Below are 23,360 nucleotides of genomic sequence, written 5' to 3' on the forward strand. Positions count from 1 at the left end.
TTGGTGTTGTTATTTATATAAAATGATATTAGCAATTTAGGGTTTCTTATGAATAATGGTCTCATCTGTGGGTGCCTCCGTAGCCAGGTGGGAAGGAGCAGCAGTGTGTAGCACACACTTCTTGATTAGACCGGGGTTCGAGCCCGTCACCACCAAATACGGAGGATGTGGAAATGTCAGGGAATAATTACCGCATATTCCCGGAGCAATATGGCCTTAGTTGCTAATGCTCCTAAAAAAAAACCCAACAAAAACCAACGTCTCATCTGCAACGTGAACATAAGCCTAAGAATTAATGAATGAAAGTTGACTTTCATTGCTGGAGGGGCCAAAGCATTCCCAAGGCAGATATTGAATTCAGAAATGCATACTGTTTTCAAAATTTTCAATACCTGTAGTGATATACAACTCTGCAACCTTTATTGCTTGACTCAGATCACCTTGTAACATATATCAGTAATTTTCCCACCCATTCATTTAAAAACAAAATTAAGGGAAAGTATTGCTCATCAATAATTTTACTATTTCAGCTTATGTTAAATACTTCTAAGATGTAACATTTATTATGCATTTAACATCTGTTGATGACTAGACTATAAGCATGTTAGAATATCTCATGTACGTTATCAAGATTTTCTTCATTCTCTTTGGATTATGAATGAGATCATATTGAGCAAAATTAAACTTAATTTAGTGTGAATGCAATTTATATTAGTACTATGCATTATTTTATTCATTGCTTTCTCATTGCTAGATCTAATGCCCAGCGAGATCACCAAATGCCAACTGAGGCCTACCTGAGTTACAAAGCAGAGTTGGTTGAAATAACTACTTTGCATATGTTAGTACAGTAGGCCCCTTTATAAAGCGGTTCGCTTTACGCCGATTCGCTATAACGCTGTTCTTATATTATAACCCGTATCTGACTATATAACTCCCTTTTACAGATTGCATTTTTGGCATATTTAACGAAATCGTTTCATTTGATGGAGTCGATAGCTTGAAAATGAATATAAAAATACGGTTAAAACGTTTCCCACGCTCTGTGAAATTTTCTCACACGCTAATTTAATTGCAGTACAGTACTTGTTACGTAGTTCCGAGATCAACATTTTAAAAAATGATCAAGTATATTTCTTGTAATATTTGCATTATATGCATTTATCCGAAGTCTAGTCATCACTCAATACAGTATTAGACATCGTGCGTAACGGACAGTTTACTTGAACATTGTATCGTAATTAATGCAACCAATGCAGTTACATTTTCGAAGAGTTAATAATGGCCAATAAGAATGAAAAAGTAACAGCGTTTGGGCGCAGTACGAAGACTATAAAAGTAAAGTAAAGTGCAGCCATTATCAACCCACTGCAGGATGGAAGCCTCCTCAACAATTCATGCTGAGGGAAATGGACCATAATCTGCCACGCTGGTCTAGTGTGGGTTGGCAGGTCGACCATATTCAGCAGTCAGGGGCTTGAACCCCGGTCTACTCAAAGAGCGTGTGCTACTGCACTCCCGCTCCTGACCACTTGGCTATGGAGGCCCTTGTACGAAGACTGTAAATGTAAGAAAAAGACTGAATTTGAAAATTAAATTAGACGTTTTGAAGCGAATCGATTCCGGTCAAAGACAAGTGGATGTGTGCCATAATTTAGGACTTGCAAGTTTAACTGTAAGAACAATTATAATAAAAATGAATTAATTTTAGCAGCGGAAAAGATAGCTGTTCCACTGCAAGCAACTAGGGCTAGGCTGGCTATTAGGATTGAAATGGAAAAGACTTTTTAACTAATTTTATTGAAGTAATATCCATTGCAGAATTCAGTTAAATTAAATATTATAAAAAAAAAAAAAAAAAAGAGAGAGAGAGAGAGAGAGAGAGAGAGAGAGAGAGAGATTAGCCAATATAATTATCTGAAGAAAACTCACCTAAAAAAAAAAAAAATGTGGAACCATTTAAAACTAGTAAAGCTGGTTGAATAGATTTAAAATCCAGGGAGAAGCTGCAAGTGCAGATCAAGGAGCCGAAACTTTCAAAAAAGAACTTGTTAAAATTATTGAAGAGGGGTATTATGTGTTATACTTCTCAACAAGTTTTTAACATAGATGAAGCAGGACTTTTATGGAAACGAATGCGTAAAAGAAGTTTCATATTGAAAGAAGAAAAAACATGCCAGGTTTCAAAGCGGCGAAGGATCGGTTGACTTTATTGTTGGGTGGTAACGCTGCGGGGGATTTAAAATTAATACCCCTTTTAGTTTATTTGGAAGAGAACCAAAGTTCAACCCAAAATCGACACATTTTTCATGATTAAATTCATCAATTAAAGTAAATCAATTTAGATCAATTAAATTCATGATTTTAATTGGAATTTTAAGTTTAATTTTGATACGTAAGTAGAAAAATATAATTATATACATATGTAATGCAGAATATTTTATATGTACAAATATTTGAATATTAAATATTTTGACCGACAGTTGTGCATCTTTTCACTACCGTTTATTATTGATTAGGAAATATCCTATGGCACTGACCGCAACTCACAAATACATATGTTACTTTATGGGAATGAGGCGTTCGCTTAGCGCAGATTCACCGAGCGCTCTGTTTTTTCCCCCGAACGATTTATCAGCGTTAAGCGGGGGTCACCTGTATATAGATAGATATAGAAATATGTTCATTTCTTGTTCATTATAAGAATTTTGACAAATCGGTTATATAATAGTAACTGTTACTTTTTGTTGCTATTTTAATAAATTTAAAATTCCATATGTAACATGAGCCCCTATTTTGGTTTCCCAAATTGGCCCCATTTATTAAATCTGCCACTGACTATGATGTAAACAGAAAGTCATTTAAAGTATTTTAAGAAATTTTTGCTCAAAAGCTAGGCATGTGTTGTTCTTTGGAAGTTCTTAGGCATAAGCTGAACTTCAGTTTCCTACCAGCAGACACTTAAAGTTACTAATACCTGAAAGAGCCTAAAGGTTCTTTCAGGTAACAGGGTATTTATTAGTTAAAAAAAAAATTAAAATTGCTCAATTGTTATATACTGTGAATGTACTCTTTGAACTAAATTTTACTGAGTTTTTTTTTTCCTTCTTTCTACCACCACCAAGTTAGAGTGATATTGTTATTTATGTTATTTTAAGATGCTCACTACTGTTGACTGTGAAATAATTCTTGGTTGAAGTCTCAATTTGTAGGGCTGCCTAAATCTGTGACTTTACCTGTAAAACAGTTTCAGTGATGTGTTCATTTTTCAGTGTTAGCATATAGGCTGACAAAAGGATAGAGAAATTGTCATATGCCATGCTCTGGCAGTTTCTGCATATCTTAGACTTTAAAATAAAAAAAAAAAAGTAAATGGAAATAGACTGTTTGTCTGTATGTATGTGTGCATGCACACAATAATTCTGTTTATAACAGGTTATATTATTATTATTATTATTATTATTAGCCATATGGTGCCAAGGAAGCCTTGAGGCTTATGTTGCACCAGCCAAAAAAAAATTTCTGAACTACCCCGAGAGAGAGAGAGAGAGAGAGAGAGAGAGAGAGAGAGAGAGAGAGAGAGAGAGAGAGAGAGAGAGAGAGAAATAAAAGGGATTCACCAAGGAAAAGAAGAATGATGATATCCAGCTCAGGACCCTGGGTGTGCCAAGCCCATACTCACCAGATGTGAGCCCCTGGGATTTATTTTCATAATCTGGAAGCAAAGTAAATTGTTTGAAAGCAGTTTAGCATCCTAAACTGTTTTCATACAATTTACTTTGTTTGCTTATATCCTTAAGCAAACCATATAGCTCCACAAATGGTATAGTTTCATAACATTTAGCATCCTAGTAATTTCAGATAGAGTATATAGCATTATTTTTTTTTTTTACCAGAAATTGATGTAAATAAATAATGTAAATATCGAACCCAAATGCATTTAACCCTCTTTTATTCATATACCTTAGAGTTTAGTATCTCACACCATCGGTTAGGCGCCTCCGTAGCCAGGTGGGCAGGAGCAGCAGTGCGTAGCACACGCTTCTTGATTAGACCGGGGTTCGAGCCCGTGATCCACCAAATACGGAGGATGCAGAAAGGTCAGGGAATGACCGCTGCATATCCCCGGAGCAATATGGCCTTAGTTGCTAATGCTCCTAAAAACCCAATAACAACAACCATCAGTTATATGCTAGTCTGGTGATGGCAGATAACTTAACAGTACAATTATGTAGCAGTGAAGTTGCATATTGGTATTATGTGCAGCTCAAAGTTGAATTGCTGAACTGCACATAAAATTAAGAAGTACTAGTTGAACTGCATTTTGTTGTGGAAGATTAATTTGGTATTTTTATTTTACTTTTTAGGACAAATATCTGATTTCATCTATTTTGGAAATTTAATATCAAATGAAGGGAAAGACATCCACACTAAATTATAAAAATATAATAAAATGAATGGAACAATTAAACGCCACTTCAGTAAACAAATGCCAACTGAAACAAAATTACAACTTCATAACGTTACTTCAAAATCAGCCCTCTTTTACAGCTGTGAGACTTGGGTCATAAGAAAGATGCACAAAAATTTGAAGCAACAGAAATGAGATTTTTAAGACCATTATTAGGCTTTACAAGGCTAGGTCATCAAAGAAAATTCAGACATTCTTGAGAAATTAAAAGTAGATAATGTATTAGATTACATAAAATAGTATCAGACGAAATGGATCAGTCACATAGAGAGAGAATGAACCCAAATTGGATCCCAAAATTAGCATTTAACTACAAACCTACAGGCAAGAGAGAGATGTGGGCTGACTGAAACAACAAAGGCAAGATCAAGACCACCTCCAAGAGCTACAACAAAACAGGTCTTAAATGACCTAAGCCAGACCATGATGATGTTGATGAAAAACTTTTTATCCTAACCATCATTCCCTTATGGTTTTTGTAACAGGAACAGCCTTCATAAAGTCTATTTTAGCTTTGCTATAAATTTCACATTGGCCAATGTAGGACATTTTTCTGTGCCATTCTGTTTTTGGCTCAATCTGAAGCAGTAAAATGTTGGCCATGGGCTACACTAAATGGAGTACGTAAGTATTTTGACTACTTTCAATTTGCAACCTTAAAATTTAGCAATTTCTGGAGCTGTAACAAAATCAGTACAAAAAGAACTGTCTTTAATATAAGACAAATTAAGTAACAAACAGTGCATTACATTTCATGGTATCCTTGTTGAACATTGATTCTGCCTATCAGTTGTAAAGCATATAACAGTAAACTTTCAAGAAGTTCTACCAAGGTTGCTGTCCAGAGTGTATTCTCTAAATTAAAAGAAAATCAGGCAGATTGCATAATGAAATCATTTGTTCTAGTGCAGATTTAGCAAATGTTTCAGCAACCACTATTAAAAGAGTGAAGGTTTAATTACAGCAGAAGGGGATAATTTTCAATGCTTGAGGTGGATGCAGTCGCCATGATGGAGCAGTAATGCTCCCTTACTGAGAAGCAGTGAATTTACACCACCACTGCTTTAGTAACTTCTACATTTCTGAAAGCTATAACAGTGAGTGAATGCCATAGCTGTTTCAGGTTCAGTTTAGGTTTATCCCAAGTATAGTAAAAGATGTGAGTAAAAAAAATTAAAAAAATGACATTTTTAAAAGTAGTTAGCCATATTTTTCAGGATATACAGTCAAAGCTCCTTACATTAAGCCCTCTTTTTAATGTCCCATATGTTATAATAACCTACTTGGTAGGTCCTGACTGATTTCCCATAAACCTAGAATGTAATGCTATTTTACATTTGTTTTAACAACCTCAAAAGACTCTTTTATTACAATATTCATGTTTCATAATTAAAGGGGGGAAAATGCATTAAAAATTCCCATAGATAGAAATCTGTTAAAAGTCTAGGCTGGATCATTGTGCATCGGATGAATATTTCAAGTCATCAGATGGATGGTTCTAGAAATATGAGTCATCATGGACTGTATTCAAAAAAAGTGTGCAGTGGAAGTGCAGCCATTAACACTGAACCTACAAAAGAATGGAAGGAGAATCATTGAAAAATGTTTTGTTGACATACGACCAGACTTCAGTGCTGACAAAACTGGACTTTTTTTTTTTTTTTTTAAATTGCTACTGGATAAAATGCTTGCATTTAAAGATAAGAAATGTAGTGGCAAAAAAAAAAAAAAAAAAAAAAGGCAAAACAATGGATTTCCATTCTCATGGTAGAAAAAAAAACATGTCTAGCACAGAGAATCTTTCATTTTTCTTTTAATCAGTGGATAAACTCAGAACCCCCGATGCATTAAAGGTTTAAATGCATTGTTGACTATGTATCAAGCAACCCAAAAAGATCTGGGATGTCATTAAAAATCTATGAAGAGTGGAGCAGAGACTCAGATCACAAGATGAGTGGGGAGAATAAGAAAAAAGTTTTGCTGTTTGTGGATAATTGCACTCCTCATTGCCAAGTGAATGGCCTATGTGTAATTACTGTTGAGTATGTGCAACCTAATATGTCATCTTTTCTTCAACCATTTCATGGTATGTGCTTCAAAGAATAGTGGTTTTTTTTTTTTTTTTTTGATATACAATTAAACAAAATTGTGCTTTGTCTTGAAGATAAAACACAAAGCAAGATATGTTTCAGTGTATTTATGTGTTTCAACATGGGATGAGAGCAGAGCTGGCCACAAGCATGTTCAACCGGTTCTGTTAAACAGGGCCCCCATGCTCAAATGGTCTAAATAATAATATCATCCATGTCTTTTCTGCATTTCTATCAATGAGCCTACAGCCATCTTAATGTCTGGTTACCCACTTTATCGTTACTCCAAAAGTGCTTGCATGAGTCGACTTGAAAATTGTTAGAAGTAGAGCGTATACTTCATTCTCAATATGCATGTTTCATTTGATATCAAACATAGGAAGTTATTTAAAAATGTAATTTTTATTTTATACTCACTTTCAATAATATCTGTATTGTTTTTAACTTCTGGAGGAAAGGAAATAACAAACAGGGCCTGAAAATAATTCTTGAACAGGGTCCTGCAAATTTTGGGGCTGGCGCTGGATGAGAATGATGAAAAGTGATTTTAAACTGCTTTAAACATGCTGGATTTGGCCTTGAGTGATGCAATGAATAAAGTGAAGCTTTGTGTGCTTTCTGTTAATCATAAAGAATAGCCCAACAGTGAGGAAATTAGTGAGGAACAGACCTCACTTCATTTTCTTGTTTAATGCTGTATTTGTATGAATTACATTAAATGTTCATACTTTTTTTTTGTTCTTTTGCTAATTTTATGACTTTCAATGTAATGACCGTTTTTCCCATTTCCTTGGGCATTTTCTATTAAGTGCTTTGACTATACCCGCATGTTGTATTCCATTATTGCAATGAGATGATAGGTATGTGCCGGCTGTCATAACAAGTTCTCCACGTAATGCATATACAAGTGTGGCAGTAAAGTTCCTGGACTGGTTCAATAAAAAGAACACAAAGTGAAGGATCTCAAAAATGGTTTTATATTTATTCAAAGTGATCACCAGCTGATTATTACACCGTTCTAAAAGTTTCTGAAAAGAGTCAGCAAAGGCATCCAAAGAGATATGTTCAGTTTGGCAGTTACAATTTTCTTTGTCCTCAATACCCTGAAATCTCTTTTCTTTGAGGGCAGTTTTCATCTTAGGAAAGAGGAAGAAGTAAGTCTGCTGGTGCTAGATTGGGAGAATAGGGCGGATAGTTGATCTGTACCATGCCATGTTTCGTCAGAAATGTCTTCACAAGTACAGAATGGGTGGGGAATTGTTGTGCAACAAGATTCTGCTGCCTTTCTCTCAAAATTGTGACCTCACCCAGGAAATGCACTTCACTAGTCTTTGAAGTACCTGTATATAGAATTTGGCATTGGCTCTCTCCCCTTCATGTACAAATTCCTTTTCAATCACTCTTCGTTTTATACAAAACATGGTCAGTATTCTTGATTATGGTCTCCTGTAAACAAAATTTTTTTGGGCTTTGTTGATCATTTCTGCATCAGAGCATGAAGTCCACTGCATGCTCTGATGCTTTGTTTCTGAGTTGTATTGAAACACCCAATGCTCATCTGCAGTGAAAATACAGTCAAGGAAATTAGGATTGCCTTGACAAATCTGGATGAAGTCTTCACATGATGACTCTTTATTATTATTATTATTATTATGCCATATGGTGCAAGGAAGCCTGGGGCTTATGCTGCACCAGCCAAAAAAAAAAAAAAAATTCTGAACTACCCCGAGAGAGAGAGAGAGAGATAAAAGGGAATCACCAAGGAAGAGAAGAATGATGATATCCAGCTCAGGACCCTGGGTATGCCAAGCCCATACTCACCAGATGTGAGCCCCTGGGATTGATATTGCTTATGCCCATCTTTGAGGCTGTGCAACACAAATTTTTCACAGACCTAACTTTCTTCTAAATCTTCATTCAGAATTTGATGAGTCACCTCCTTACTCATATTGAAATCATCAGCCTTCTGTGGGTCAAAAAACAAGATCTTGCCAAAATTTCCTGAATTCTTGCAACTTTGAATGGATTGAGCAAGCTCAGTGCTAATGGGAATCTTTATTTTGCCCAGACTATGCACCAGAGGGGACATAAATTCAAATTGAGGAAGGATGGTTGTAGAACAGATGTGTGGAAGTTTGTCTTTAGTCACAGGATGGTTGATTGCTGAAAGAAACTTCCATCTGTTGTTGTGGAAGTTGATAGCTTAAATAAATTCAAGAATTAAGACAAATTATTGGAGGAATGGATAGGTGAAATGGAAAGTGTTTTTTTGGCTGATGCTGTGTAAGCTTGCTTTCTTGCATTATTTGCCACTACTAATGCTAACTCTGTCCTTGTTTCGAGAGATTGGTGGATGCCCACTTCTTGGGTCATCACGAACATCCTCACATCTGTCTCAACTGTTTATGCCATTCAAACATGCTGGTACAACTTAACGTTTCATCACCATAAACAGTGTTTATTATTTCATACATTTCTGTTGCAAATTTTCCCAGTTTAAAGCAAAATTTGGTACTCTATTGTTTCTTCATTGCAAAATCGTGATGGAACGTTAATACTATTAATGAAACCAGTTGCTACTTGCAACCCATCAGCCTAGTGGACAATCTCTGTACCACCAGGGGCCCCTCCGTAGCCTGGTGGGAAGGAGCAGCAGCAGCAGTGCGTAGCACACGCTTCTTGATTAGACTGGGGTTTGAGCCCGTCACCACCAAATATGGAGAATGCGGAAAGGTCAGGGAATGACCACCACATATCCCGGAGCAATATGGCCTTAGTTGCTAATGCTCCTAAAAACCAAACAACAACAACAACTGTAGCACCATCTTTTGAAGGACGTTTGAACTACAACATAACCACTTCCTTTTATTTTCAAACTCATTGAATATGACCACAACAGCACCAGTCTGGGAACTTTATTGCCACACCTCATATGCACACGCACGTACACACAGTTTGACTATTTCCTAATAATATGCATTTCTTGTAGTGGATAATCCTTTTGCCAGAAATTAGTGTTAATTTAATAATGAAATACAACTTTTTATTAAATATCTAATGATTAATGTACACTGCTTTTGATAGTGAGATGTCCATCGCCTTTGAAAAATCGTGATTTTGTACTTCAGAGGTCTTGGTTAGATAAAGGAACAGAATATTTAATCATTAATCATTCAGTGTACCATGAGGTAATGTAGTGACTTTTATTCTCATTTCAATGTAGCTTTTTATTAATTTATTTTAATTTTTCTAGAGTTATTAATATATAAAATTTTGGTGAGTTTCAGGTTCTGAACCGATAACAAGTCTAAAATGTTGGTTTTATTGGATTTAATTTTTTTAAAAAAACTCAGCAAATTTAGGGCAATGGTCTTGTCTGTGAGAACTATAAAACATAATTGTGTAAGTAGGCGTAGCCTCAGTCTGTGCATAACAATTGAGCAAACTGATTGTTACTAAGTGCATTTAACTGATATTATGGAGGCATTCAACTTATGAGTTACCTTGGTATTGTACTACATATTCCAAATAAAATCACTACCCAATGAAGAAGAATATTGCTGTAAAGGCACTTGAATGTCAGGTTATCCTTTGTAGGTGAATAACCTGGCATTATCACGGAATGAGACCTTTCCGTTAAATATGAACTTTGACAAATGCTTCTTTTTCAAATTTTTCTGTTTTTTTAAAAATTAGAAATGAATTCAAATGCTCCAGTGTACCTTTTCCCACCAAATTATTCAGTATTTTCAGTTTTCATTTCAATATACTATGAATTACAAGAAATTAAATTTTTTTGTTTGGTGTTTAATAACTTCCGGGTGAGCAAAAGCATCTATCTTTCTTCTGCTCAGCTTTCAATTTCTATGTGGTGACAACCTTGCTGGCACCTGTGCGAGATTCCATAAAAAACACAGATGTTTCTGTCATCAGCCAAATGCTACTTGATCATCTGTGTTTCAGTTTGGGGAATGAATGAGTTTAAATTCTTAAAAAAATATGATGAAAACATTATTATTATTATTATTATTATTGGTCTCTCTTGCTCTCTTGCTTTTGTTTGCTATTTTATTATTGAGTTTAGCATATCATAATTAAAGAACACCATTTTCAGTTGAGTAAAAAAAACTTTTTTTTTTAATAATTATAAAAAATGTTGTTCTGTGAGTTGCCATACAGACAAATTTGTTGTATTTTGAGGTGCAAGTAACAGAGGATTAACCGGGCAGTGGTGGTGTGGGCTCTGACAGGTGCCTTAAAAAAAAAATCCTGCTTTACCCTTTAATTAATGATTAAAAAATCTGAAATTATTTCTAGCATCCTAAATGTAGTCATACTTTTACTGCATCATTTTCTGAAGTTTTTTGTTACAGTTTTTGTAGAATAATTAAACACAAGCACCTGTCAGGTGCCATCCCATCATTTATGTAACTCTTTTTCATTTGCATGAAGAGAAGCATGGGAATTAATAGGTGCCAACATTGCTATGAAATTTTAAATTATATGTTTGTTTGAATTTCAAGATTACTTGCCTTTCCTATCCCAGTTAAGTAAACATCTGCAGTTTCATATGTCTGTTGTTTTTGAAAGATATCTTATTGCTTTTACATAAATGAAGATGTGGAAATGAAGCACGATATTCAGTCAAGATGGATGCTAATCAGCAGAAAACAAGATAAATAGGTATCACATTTCACATACTGTAAAACAGGCCAAATTTGAAACACATTTAAAAAAAATTTGAAAATGGAATTGAAGAATGATATCTAATATATACATATATTTTATAATTTTTTAGTGGTATTTGGTATATTTTATAATTTTATAATATTTTCATATATTTTATAATTTTTTAGTAGGTAATCGGGAATATATGCTTATGTACGTTTAAAACTTTGAATGCATAACAGTTTTCTCACTCAATGGAAAAATTGACAGGATTAACAGACTATATTTTATATATATGTTTTTGTTTTTATTTTAGTTTTCTAAAGAATAAATATTTTTTGATTAATTGAAAATAACAAGTGATAATAGTAATAAACAAATTAGTTAATGTACACAGTGCATTACATTTCAAGTACATCCAATTTTTTTTTCTTAAATTATTGATTTTTTTTTCTTTTTCTGTATTTAATGGAAATATTTTTTTTGTATTTAATGGAAGTGAAAAGCAAGTATAGTAATCTCCTTATCAATTAATTACTAAGATTATAACAGTTAATTATTAAGATCGTAACTTTACAGAACACTTAATAAAACTGTATAGTTTACATTTTCTAATAGTCATTGGGTTTAATTGCAACTGTATAATATTTATTACTCTTGTTCTGTATACTTTTAAGTTTCTTTTCTCTCTCTCTCTCTCTCTCTCCCCCCATCTCTCTCTCTCTCTCTCTCTCTCTCTCTCTCTCTCTCTCTCTCTCTCCCCATCTCTCTCTCTCTCTCTCCCCATCTCTCTCTCTCTCTCTCTCTCTCTCTCTCTCTCTCTCTTTCTATATATATATATATATATATTAAACATAATTTTTTTTTTTAAAGTTACAGTGGATGAAAAAGGTTTTCAGTTAATGAAAGATTAATAAATCAGGTATGACAGATGTGCCTAAAACTGCAAAGCAGCATTAAAGGATGCAAGAGTATATATAAATTTGTATTAATATATTGAATAAAGTATGCATAAATAGAAGTGAAAATTACACAAAGTGCCAGTAACTAAAAGGGCAAGGATAGTGGAAAAGGAAGTGTAGTAGATATGTGAAAGAACACTAATATTCTAAAAGTTATGATGAATTAAGAAAATTATGGGCTGAATTATAAAGCCAATAGAAGGTGGGTGAACTGTAAAGTAAAATTAGTACAGTAAAATACAAATAAAACACAAATAAAAATAAAATAAAATAAAAAGTGGTACAGCTGTCATCAGATATGGGGGGGGGAAACATATTATATAAAGGTCGAATAGAGGTAAGGCAAATGTGCAGAATCTGATGTCAGCTGAAACAAATATTGATACATGATCAGGTATTTCATCAGAGGACTACACTTGACCATGTATCAGGAACTGCCTTTCTATTCTTGTCCGTAGTAGTAGAAGAGAGGTGAAAGGCCAAAAAGCAACAAAAATATAATTAGTACATTCTTATAATTAGGGACTACCTTATCCATACAGTATTAATTTTCAAATCATTCATTTTTATCTTTAAATTACATTTTTAATTTGAAGCTTGCAATATATTCAGCTGTTCATTTAAGTAAACATTTTCAGTAAATCAGAATTAAGAATACACCTTTTATATGCCAATTAACTTAGTGAATTAAAGTTAAAAATTGGTATATAGACAATATTCATACTTAAGCATTTAAGTATAGTTGTTGTTTATAGTCAGTTTTGGGAATAGTTTGTTTATTGTATCTATCTGAGATTGGTTGACTACACAGCCTCAGTTCAAAAGTCACTTGTAGCTGATGTAGTGAAAAGCTGGAAGAACAAATGTATGTATGCAAATGGTTAGGTATGCCAAAAAAAACCTGATAGGTAGGTAGGAATCACTGATCCATGGAGGAAGTAGTGACAGTAAGCCAAGCAGTGTCCTTGGAGATGTTAAATTGAAGCTCCAGATGTCCAGAGGAGTAATTGTATTTGTAGTCTGCAGGGAGCTGCACTGTACAGTTTTCATGGCAGAGCTGTTCTGCATTATGCAACAGTTGCCATTGTTTACACATGTTATGCTAGCCCATAATTCTTGGACCATGAAAGAATGGAAAGAATCCTGTAGAGCGACGAGTTATGTTACAGTTTTCAAATCTGAAGGTTGAGTGTGATGTGAAGAATGTATGGGAAATTTTATGTATGAAAGTGTAGTGTGTTTACAGTGAAGTTCAGAGTAGGCCAGGAGGCTAACATAACCTAACCTAACCATGGTGTATGGCAGCTTCTTTCAGTTCAGACTCAGATGGTTGTAGTGTCAAGAACCATCACTACCAAGTCATACACTGGTATCCTGGACAATTCTGTGGTCTCACACTCTGGCAATTTATTTTCACAGAACTGCCAGAGTGTGGGACCATACAAAAGCACTGTTTATTAACAGTGCTTTTGTATGGAAAGTTGACTGGAATCTAAATATATTTTTGTTAAAATAGTTTTTTATAAAGGGATTTTAATGTATTTATAAAGAAAATTTAAAAGAAAAAACTGTAAATTGTCTTTTAAAATAATAATAAATAAATACATTTTTATATTTATTTTAATAAACAATTATAAAGCTAGCATGTTTTTTTAATTAATTTGTGAAATCTGTAAACTCAGTTTTAGTATTAAAATTCAGTTATTCAGATCCATTTATTAATTAATTAATTGGGATTAAAACCTCAATCCTTCTTAACCTTTTCATCCTTAGTCTGTTCCACCAAAAAAGGGATTTGTTCGAGCAGTCTCTTACCTTACAGGTTTTATTGTTCGGCCAACAGGACAGCGAGGTTGTGAATTAAGCTACATAACTCAAAGTGATCCAAAAGGTAAATATCTGTTTTGTATAAATAAAGTCTGTACCATCATCCTTTGCAGTGTATCATTATTTATTGCACAATTCTTTCTCTTTTTTCTTTCTTTTATAACAGGTTTTGTGAGTCTCATAATTTCCAGTTCTCTGGATTTGCAACAGAGAATCCATCTTTTTTACTTGATTTGACCCTTTCTCCATCTGTTGTAATAAACCAATGGTGATAAACCAACTCCATGTGTTTGCAAAAATTGAGTTTTTCTCTGTCTTTTTATTTTCACAGAATATCAGTTTTTCTGTCTTTTTTCTTTTCATACAAAATAGTAAATTTACTTTAAAATTAGAATTTAAAAAAAAAGTTGTTAATTTTGGCTTATTTTTATTAATGAATTGGGCAGCAGGTATAACAGCATTGCTCTCTGTAATATACAATAATTTCATACTATATTTATGTGTTAAAGCCAATTAATAATATTTTTTAGTAAGATGCCAAAGAAAAAGATGTATAATTTCAGAATACATATATGGAAGATTTTTCATGTATTGTAAAATCTAAAATGGTAAAACCTTTGCCTTTTGTACTTATGTAGATGTGATTTTTCAATTTCAAGTAGCAGGAAATGTGATGTAATCGGACATTTGTAAAGCAGTAAGTATCTGGACAGCACACAGTGCATCAAAATAAATGCAAAATAGTGTAGCATTTTGTAATAATGATGATATCACATGTGCTGAGTGTTTACTTGCATCTTTTGATATAGAACATATTCTTCCTATTAGTTGTTCAGTGATTATGCTGTTCAGATATGTTTCCCAATAGTGAAATGGCAAAAAAAAAACCATTCATAAAAGAATGAAAACATCAGGTATTGTTAATGAAATTGCACAGAGAGAGAAGGAAAGAAGTAGTGATAGTGCTGAAAAATGGGCTATTCTGCATTGCTACAGATGGCTCTAACCAAAGTGATTCCAAGGTATATCCCTTTGTGGTGATATTATGTAATGAAAATATCAAATTGAAAGTATCTCACTCCATTGAAAGGTGACTACAGAGTATAGTGTTGGGTATCGTCTTCAGAACAACCTAAAAGGATGTGGGATTCCTTTAAAAAGGTTATCTGGAACTTAATGTTAATGCTATGCCTGTTATGGTAGACCTAAACATGGAATAGCAAGGGTATATTAAAAGAGGAGATTGAGCACTTTGTGGTATTAGGCTGGCCTTCTTTCCAAGACTTTGTCACTGTGGTATTTCATAGGATGCTTCTGTGCCTGGAAGCTTGGGATTGGTAGTGCAGCATAGAACAGTGTAGTGTTTGGTTATAATTCTAAGAATTTGGATTGCTGGAGTCAGGAGTTATGCTCAGGGGACTGCAAAGGATAGACCTTCTCCTGCCAGAAAGACTGGCAGGATAGGTATATCCTTTGAGAAAACTGGGGGGGGGGTCTCTCATGGTGGGGTATGGCATCACTGTAAATCAGACTCTTGAGATATACAGGTGCTGTAGAACTCAGCTGTGAATATAAATATGGAAGGTGTGTGTGTGTGTCATCAATAACAAGGCTAGCTTACACAGCTTATAAGGTCTCATATTAGCATTAGCATTAGTAGAAGCATTTGATGCAAGAAAGCAAGCTTATGCAGCATCAGCCAAAAAAAAAAAAAAAAAAAAACCCACTTCCACTTCACCCCTCTGTTCGTTCAAAATACCTGTCCAGCTGAGCCTTAAACTTATTTAGGCTATCAACCTCCACCACAAGGGATGGAAGTCTGTTCCACCAACCAACCACCCGCTGGCTAAAGGCAATTTTCTGCACGTCTATCCTACATCTGTCTTTCCTCAATTTGAATTTATGCCCTCTCAGGTGATTTTTCTGAGCTAGAGGAAGAATCCCATCAGCATTGAGCATGCTTAAACCATTCAAGGCTTTATACACCTCTATCAGATCACCTCGCTGGTGCCTAGTCTCCAGACACTGTAATTTGCAAAACTTAAGCCTTTCTTCGTAAGAGCACCCCTTTGTTCCATTCACTAATCTTGTTGCCCTTCTCTGTACTCGTTCCAGCAGCTCTACATCCTTCTTGAAATGAGGCCTCCAGACCTGTATACAGTACTCTAGGTGTGGCCTGACCATTGCCTTATACAATGGAATAATCACCTCCTTATCCCTGCTGGAAAAATTCCTGTATATCATTGACAATACTCCATGAGCTACTCTTGCAGCCCGTCTACACTGCTCAGAGAACTTCTTATCTGCCTGCACAACCACCCCCAAGTCCCTTTCATTCTCTACCACTGTCAGTGTAGTACCACAGAGTTGATACGTTGCTCTGGGGTTGCTGTTTCCCATGTGTAGTACTTTACATTTGTCAATGTTAAACTTCATTTGCCACCTCTCAGCCCATCTGCTCAACCTTTCCAGATCCTGTTGCAGCAGCATAGTGTCAGTAGTGTCCTTGACAACCCTGCCAACCTTTGTATCGTCTGCAAACTTGGACATTAAGCTTGATATACCATCATCAATATCATTTATAAATACAGAAAATAATAATGGACCCCACACTGAGCCCTGAGGGACTCCACTAATAACATTAGTCCACGATTGATTACCACTCTCTGTCTTCTCCCCCTCAACCACCCCTTTATCCATAGCAGCAATTTGCCTCCAATGTCACACTGCTCCAATTTGTGTAGCAGTCTTCCATGTGCAACAGTATCAAAAGCCTTTCTAAGATCCAAGTATATAATATCAAAGTTATTCCCTGCATCCAGTTCTTTTGTGACTGCATCATAGTATCCAATCAAGTTGGTCAGGCAAGACTTCCCCTTAACAAAACCATGCTGTGTCTGAGCTATAACTGAAGTCTTGTCTAAATGATCCTGCAGTGCTTCTTTAACCAGTGCCTCCATTAATTTTCCTGGAACAGAAGTTAAGCTCACAGGTCTATAATTACTTGTGTCAGCCTTTGATCCTCCTTTGTGAATTGGGGTCACATTTGCACATTTCCAGTCTATGGGTACCTCTCCTGAGTCCAAGGAAGCTCTCATAATTATGGCTAAGGGTTTGCTTACTTCCTTTGCTGCCTCCTTTAATATAACTGGATAGATCCCATCCACCCCAGGTGCCTTTCTTGTGTTTATCTTCAACAGTTTCTCCTCCACTTTACTCCCAGTTATTTCAAGATTCTGTAGCTTACTGCTAGAGTTGAATACACCTCTGGCATTCCCCTCGCTGAATAACTCCTCATGTGTGAATGTCGATGCAAAATATTCATTTAGTTTGTTAGCTACCTGAGCAGGATCATCTACACTTGACCCATCAATATCAAGTGGACCAATCTGATTCATCCCCTTCCTTCTAGAGTTTACATAAGTAAAGAACTGTTTGCTGTTTTTCTTTGCATCCCTTGCCAAGGATTTCTCGTAATCTGCCTTCGCCTGCCTAACCTCCTTTGTAACTTGGTTGCATATCAACTTGTATCTATCATAGGCTTCTGTGTCATGTGTTAATTTGTAAGTATCCCATGCATTTTTCTTCTCTGCCATATGCCTCATTAGTTCATCTGACATCCATTTTGGCCTAAACCTTGAACAATATTTCTTAGTTGGTATGTAAAGCCTAGTAGCTTCCAAGATAAATTCTTTGAATGCTTCCCATTTTGAATTTGCTGTTGGTAACATCATCAGTTGGTCCCACTGTATAGAATTTAAATACTGTCTCAGTCCATCGTAGTCGCCTTTACGGAAGCAATAACCCTTCCCTTTACCCCTAATGGTAGTTACCTCTTTGAGTAAATCCCACTTCAGCACACTGTGATCACTGCCACCTAGTGGTTCATTTATCTGCAGATTCTTAATGCATGAAGAATCACTGCTGATAATCAAATCAAGAGTATTACTCCTTCTAGTTGCCTCCTGAACATGCTGATGTAGAAAACAATCATCCAATAAATCCACAAAAGCCCTGCTAGTGTGTGAGTAACCAGCCCCCAAATTCCAGTCAATATCTGGGAAATTAAAATCTCCCATTATAAGACTCTCTGATTTACTGGCTCACTCTATTTCCCTGTACAGTTCCTTATACTCATCAGAGTCATTAGGCCTATAGCACACTCCTACTCTCAATTTTGATCTCCCAATGCTTATGTCACACCAAACTGACTCAACACTGCACTGTCCAGCGATGTCGACTGGCTTCACTTCCTTGGTTTTTATGTGTTTCTTAACTAATAGCATAACCCCTTCCTATCCTGTCTATCCTTTCTGTAGACGTTGTACTCCCCAAATTGCAGTTCTGCATCCCTTATATCTGTGTGACACCACGTCTCTGATATCCTAACAATATCTGCCTTTGATGTTTTGAGCAATACCTCAAATTCATCAAATTTATTTACTAAACTCCTAGCATTGGTGTACACGCAAGTATACCTGCACCTGTTTCTATTCTTAGCTACCCTAACACAACCTATGTGTTTATTTGTACCCCAATGATTCCCAGCAGTCTCTGAAATACCATGCATCTTGTTTTTCAGGCTTCTGCTCATTCTAATAGAAGCAGTGCAAGAATCTCTTTCACCTCTGCCAGTGGCTACTGTCAATCTATTGGTCTTTGTCTCCCCCCAAGCTAGCAGTTTTCCGACCCACCTAACAGGATTGTTCTGTGTGATGGAATAGAATGACTGAATTTGTTTTGGAGGGAGTGAGCAAGGATGCAGTATTCTGCTTCTGAATCAGAGTGGGTATTCATTCCCACTTCTGTATCCATATAATTGATATCTTTGGTTTTCTTTTGATATCCCTTGGCAGTTCAGCATTTTTAATTGTCACAGGCAGTTCTGAGTATTGATTCACATGCTGGGAGCTCCAGTTTCTTGTATTGATTTATGATTCTAGAACTCCTCCAGCTCCTTGTGCAGTTTGTGATTTTACGGAGCTCAAGCTCCTTGTGCTGGCAATTCTATGTTCAGCAGGCCTTGGACTGGATTTGGACACCTGGACCTTGAATTGTCTCCTGTATGTATGTGTATTCTTCTTTTCTATTTATTATTGTTATTGCTTACTTTTTTGTCTTTTTAATGTCCTCTCACCCTGCAATTGGGCAATGCGAGGGGGGGAGAGTGGTTTGTAATAATCTAAATTGATTAGTGGTGTTGCCAAAGTTTTGGAAGATGCCACATCACACAGTAAATAAATCAATAAAATAATAGTCTGGCCATGTCATCTTATTAATTTGTGTGCTGAAAAGGGAGCTGTTGTTGTTATTTGGTTTTTAGGAGCATTAGCAACTAAGGCCACATTGCTCCGGTGATATGCGGTGGTCATTCCCTGACCTTTCCGCATCCTCCGTATTTGGTGGTCACTGGCTCGAACCCCGGTCTAATCAAGAAGCGTGTGCTATGCACTGCTGCTCCTGCCCACCTGGCTACGGAGGCACCGAAAAGGGAGCAGCATACCTTCCTACAGAAGTTGTTGGATATTTAGTGTACATTTAGTACTTTCTAAAAAGAAGTGCTAAAAGGAAAGATTAGATTTAAAGAATTTCAACTTATGCATGCCACCAAAGTAAAAAAGATTTTGAAGCATGTGTGTACATGTTGGCTGTCTTTGTTTATATGTGTAACTAGACTGGTAAAACAGTGACAACCTTTGTTAGCCACATGAGCCATTTTTTAGAGTTACCAATTAAAAAGTACAACATCCTATCACTAGTGAGTGGCACCGACTCATTTCCAAATCCAGTTCACAAAAGCAGAGTGCTCTTCATAAAAGATTTTCACAAAAAAGAGTGTTCTTCCTCCAAGTGTGTGGGGTTATGAATCCACATGCTTTCATTTGAAAAATCAACAAAAATAATTAAAAATTGTTCACATTTTTTATGTCACCTTTATTTTCAATCTTTTCCGAACACAACTGTGAAAAATCAATTTTTTATATTAAAAATTGATATATTTTACATATATTTTTAATTTTATTTTGATATTAAAACTTCCTTTAGACCTGTCAGCAAGCAAAATGCAAATTGAGAAACCCGCACTCTTCAATAAATGCATGCAGTTAGACGCCAGCCTTTTAGTAACAGGAGCACTGACTGCATGAAATGAAGATTATGTGTTAACAGTTGGATTCCAGGTGATGCTTCAGTATCACAAAGCCAGAGTGCGTTACTGATTGGAGTAAAACACACATCAGTAAAGTCAGCTTTTTATCAATAATTGTACATGACAAGTGCTACTCAACATGTGCATATAATTAGGTTTAACTTAATTTCTGAATTTTTCTTAAATCTGTGATAATTAACAGAGATTTCTGTAAATGTCAGTGGAGAAACCAAAGAAAACAAATAAAACTGTGTGGACAGAGCAGATGAAGAGCATGAATTGCTAAAATTTTTCTAGTCTCATCAACCTTGCATGATGAGCTCAGAATTAATTATCCAAAGGATTTGAAAGACAGATTGATTAACTCAAGAAAAGGAACTTTTGAAAAGCAAAATCATGGTGAAAGCAATCTTAAACAGACCAAGCATGCTGATAATTCTAGGCATGTTATCCTCACTCATGTTCCTTTCTTCTGGCTTGAATAAAGCAATTTGCTTGTTTCTTTTAAATGTTATGCCAACATTTTAAAATCCAAACATCGCTCTCCAATCAATGTACCTCTGTCCATGTATTGAGGTTATTATTCCCACAGGATTCGGTGTTGAGTCCACTGTTGTTTTGGATATTTATCAATGATATTGATGAAGGCATATCAGGCTTAGTATCGAAGTTTGCAGATGATACAAAGGTTGGCAGGGTTGTTAATGACAGTAATGGCAGTGTGTTACTGCAACAGGATCTAGAAAATTTGGGCAGATGGGCTGAGAAGTGGCAACTGAAGTTTAACATTGAAAAATGCAAAGTACTGCATATGGGTAGAAGTAACCCCAGAGAAACATACCAACTGTGTGGTACTACACTTAAGGTGGTAGAAAATGAAAAAGACCTGGGAGTAATTGTGCAGTCAGATATGAAGTTTTCTGAGCAATACAGACAGGCTGTCAGGGCAGATCATGGGGTGTTGTCAATGATATACAGGAATTTTGCTAGCAGGGAAAAGGAGGTGATTGTCCCTCTGTATAAGGCAATGGTCAGGCCACTCCTTGAAATGCGTGCAGGTCTGGAGGCCTCATTTTAGGAAGGATGTAGATTTGCTTGAGCATGTACAGAGAAGGGCAACAAGATTGGTGAGGGGAATGAAGGGATCCTTTTACCAGGAGAGGCTTAAGTTCTGCAAATTGCAGCAGCTGGAGACTAGGCACCTGCAAGGTGATCTGATTGAGCTGTATAAGGCCTTGAATGGGATTTGTCCACTTGTTCAGATTACGAACCTAAGGGGGATAAATTTAAATTGAGGAAGGACAGATGTACAATAGATGTTCGGAAATTTGCCTTTAGCCAGTGGATGGTTAATTGCTGGAACAAACTTCCATCTGTCGTAGTGGAAGTTGATAGATTACATAAATTTATGGAGGAACTGGACAAATATTTAGAGGGGATTGTTTTGTAATTTTTTTTTTTTGGCTGCATAAGCTCATACACTTGCTTTCTTGCATCACATGCCACTACTACTACTAAATCAGAAGATTGATTCTGATTTAATCATAATCATTTCTTCTGCCAAAGGTTGTGAGCCCAAAAACAAGAGAAGATTGTTCTTTTGTTCAGTGAGGAAGTACTTTACTGTTGTATGTGACTTGAAAAGTCAACTATCATTTTCATTTTGTGTTGTGAAGATGAATGTACATGAGGGTTAAATCATGGACACCTCATCAGTGATAAAAAGAATAATGTTTTGTAGTTCGCTTCTGAACACTTTGAGGGCCTGGTCTGACAGTTTCTTGTATTTGAACATGTAACTGTGTTCAACTGGTAATTGTAACAGCCTGTGAATGGTAAGACCATTGATATTAAAGGTGGCAACATTCTTTTGTAGATTCTTCTTGATCAGGCCTTGATAGTTTGTATCAAGTCACTTTTCCCCATTTCCCCTTTCTGCTAACAGAATGACGCATAATACTGCCATTATTCAATGCCCTAACAGTACACTCATAGACATGCTTCTGATCTGAGTTCACTTTGTCAATGAGGGAGTCTACACAAGGAAGAACAGAGGTGTCTCCAAGAAAATTAGCATTCCATAACTTCTCCATTGCATTGCGTTGATGGCTGTGATAGGTTCAAAATCATGGGGATTATCAGGACCTTAATTCGCCTGTTTACTATCACGTTGTTGTTCTCCAATCTGTGCTTCATCAACTCAAAAGCCTTCTCTATGTTATAAAGCAGCTGTTTGAATTTCCCTGTATTTAAAACCATCCTGCAGCTGATCTTTATTTGTATTGAAAACGTCACTGTATGTGATGTGATTGCTTTAATAGTTTGCCTAAATCTTGCCAGTGCTTGAACAGTAATAAGATGAAGAAGAATTTTTCAGGAATTTGGTTAAGGTCATAATGATTAATTAAATAAGGATGTGTTTTTTATCATTTTCTGTCTGCCAGAGTATACTTTTGAATCAGATCCTGTTTTTTTTTTTTTTTTTTGGCGATTGCTGTATAAGCTTGCTTCCTGGCAACATTTGCTACTATTAATACTAATACTAATCTGCAATCAGTTCTGTCAGAACTTACCAGATGCAGTTATAAAAGAAGAAAGAACTGATGCATGGTAGCCCTTGGTTTGGGAACTGACATTTGCAAAAGGAAGCATGATATATAAACAAATTATCCCAAGTCACTCTTGGAATTTTAATCCTTCCTCATTGTGATGCTGAGTACCGGATAATTTTCAAACAGGTGTGGGGGGGTTAACCTGATTCATATTTGATCTCTAACTTTTTGAAAGGCAAAAGTAAGCAGCTATGCAGTTTAATACCACTTTAAGTGCAGTGAGATGTGTAACTTTAGCCTTCATCATCATCAGCCATTTTCAATCCACTGCAGCAACTTTACAGTTCCTTCTGTTTTGAGCACTGGCCATCCATTTACTACCCAAAAACTCATGAATATCATCTATCCATCTCCGCCTTTGTCTTCCAGGTTTTCTTCTAGCTCCTCTTGGGTACCATTCTGTTATTTTCTTAGTCCATCTGTTATCATGTCTTCGAGCTATGTGTCCTGCCCAAGACCATTTTAGTTCTTGGCCATGCAAGAACTTTAGCATTGCAACAGTTGAATAAGCAACATAGTCCATGTCAAAAATTTATTATATCAGTTAATTTACACTGTTCAGCTGTTGCAAGATTAATATGT

At 35.8% G+C, this 23,360-nt stretch overlaps 1 protein-coding gene across 1 annotated transcript in view; it reads left to right on the plus strand.

Annotated features, from left to right (window-relative positions):
• LOC150089207 (START domain-containing protein 10-like) overlaps nt 1–23,360 on the plus strand; it is an 86,384-nt gene that overhangs the window by 35,737 nt on the left and 27,287 nt on the right. The window contains exons 3-4 of the mRNA XM_090390373.1: nt 9,646–9,749; nt 13,965–14,082. Of these exons, the coding sequence (XP_090246499.1) occupies nt 9,646–9,749; nt 13,965–14,082 (222 nt within the window). The remainder of the gene's footprint in view (nt 1–9,645; nt 9,750–13,964; nt 14,083–23,360) is intronic.

The sequence above is a fragment of the Mastigoproctus giganteus genome, chromosome 2 (assembly GCF_048544385.1).
Source record: "Mastigoproctus giganteus isolate SK-2022 chromosome 2, ASM4854438v1, whole genome shotgun sequence".
Lineage (NCBI taxonomy): Eukaryota > Metazoa > Arthropoda > Arachnida > Uropygi > Thelyphonidae > Mastigoproctus > Mastigoproctus giganteus.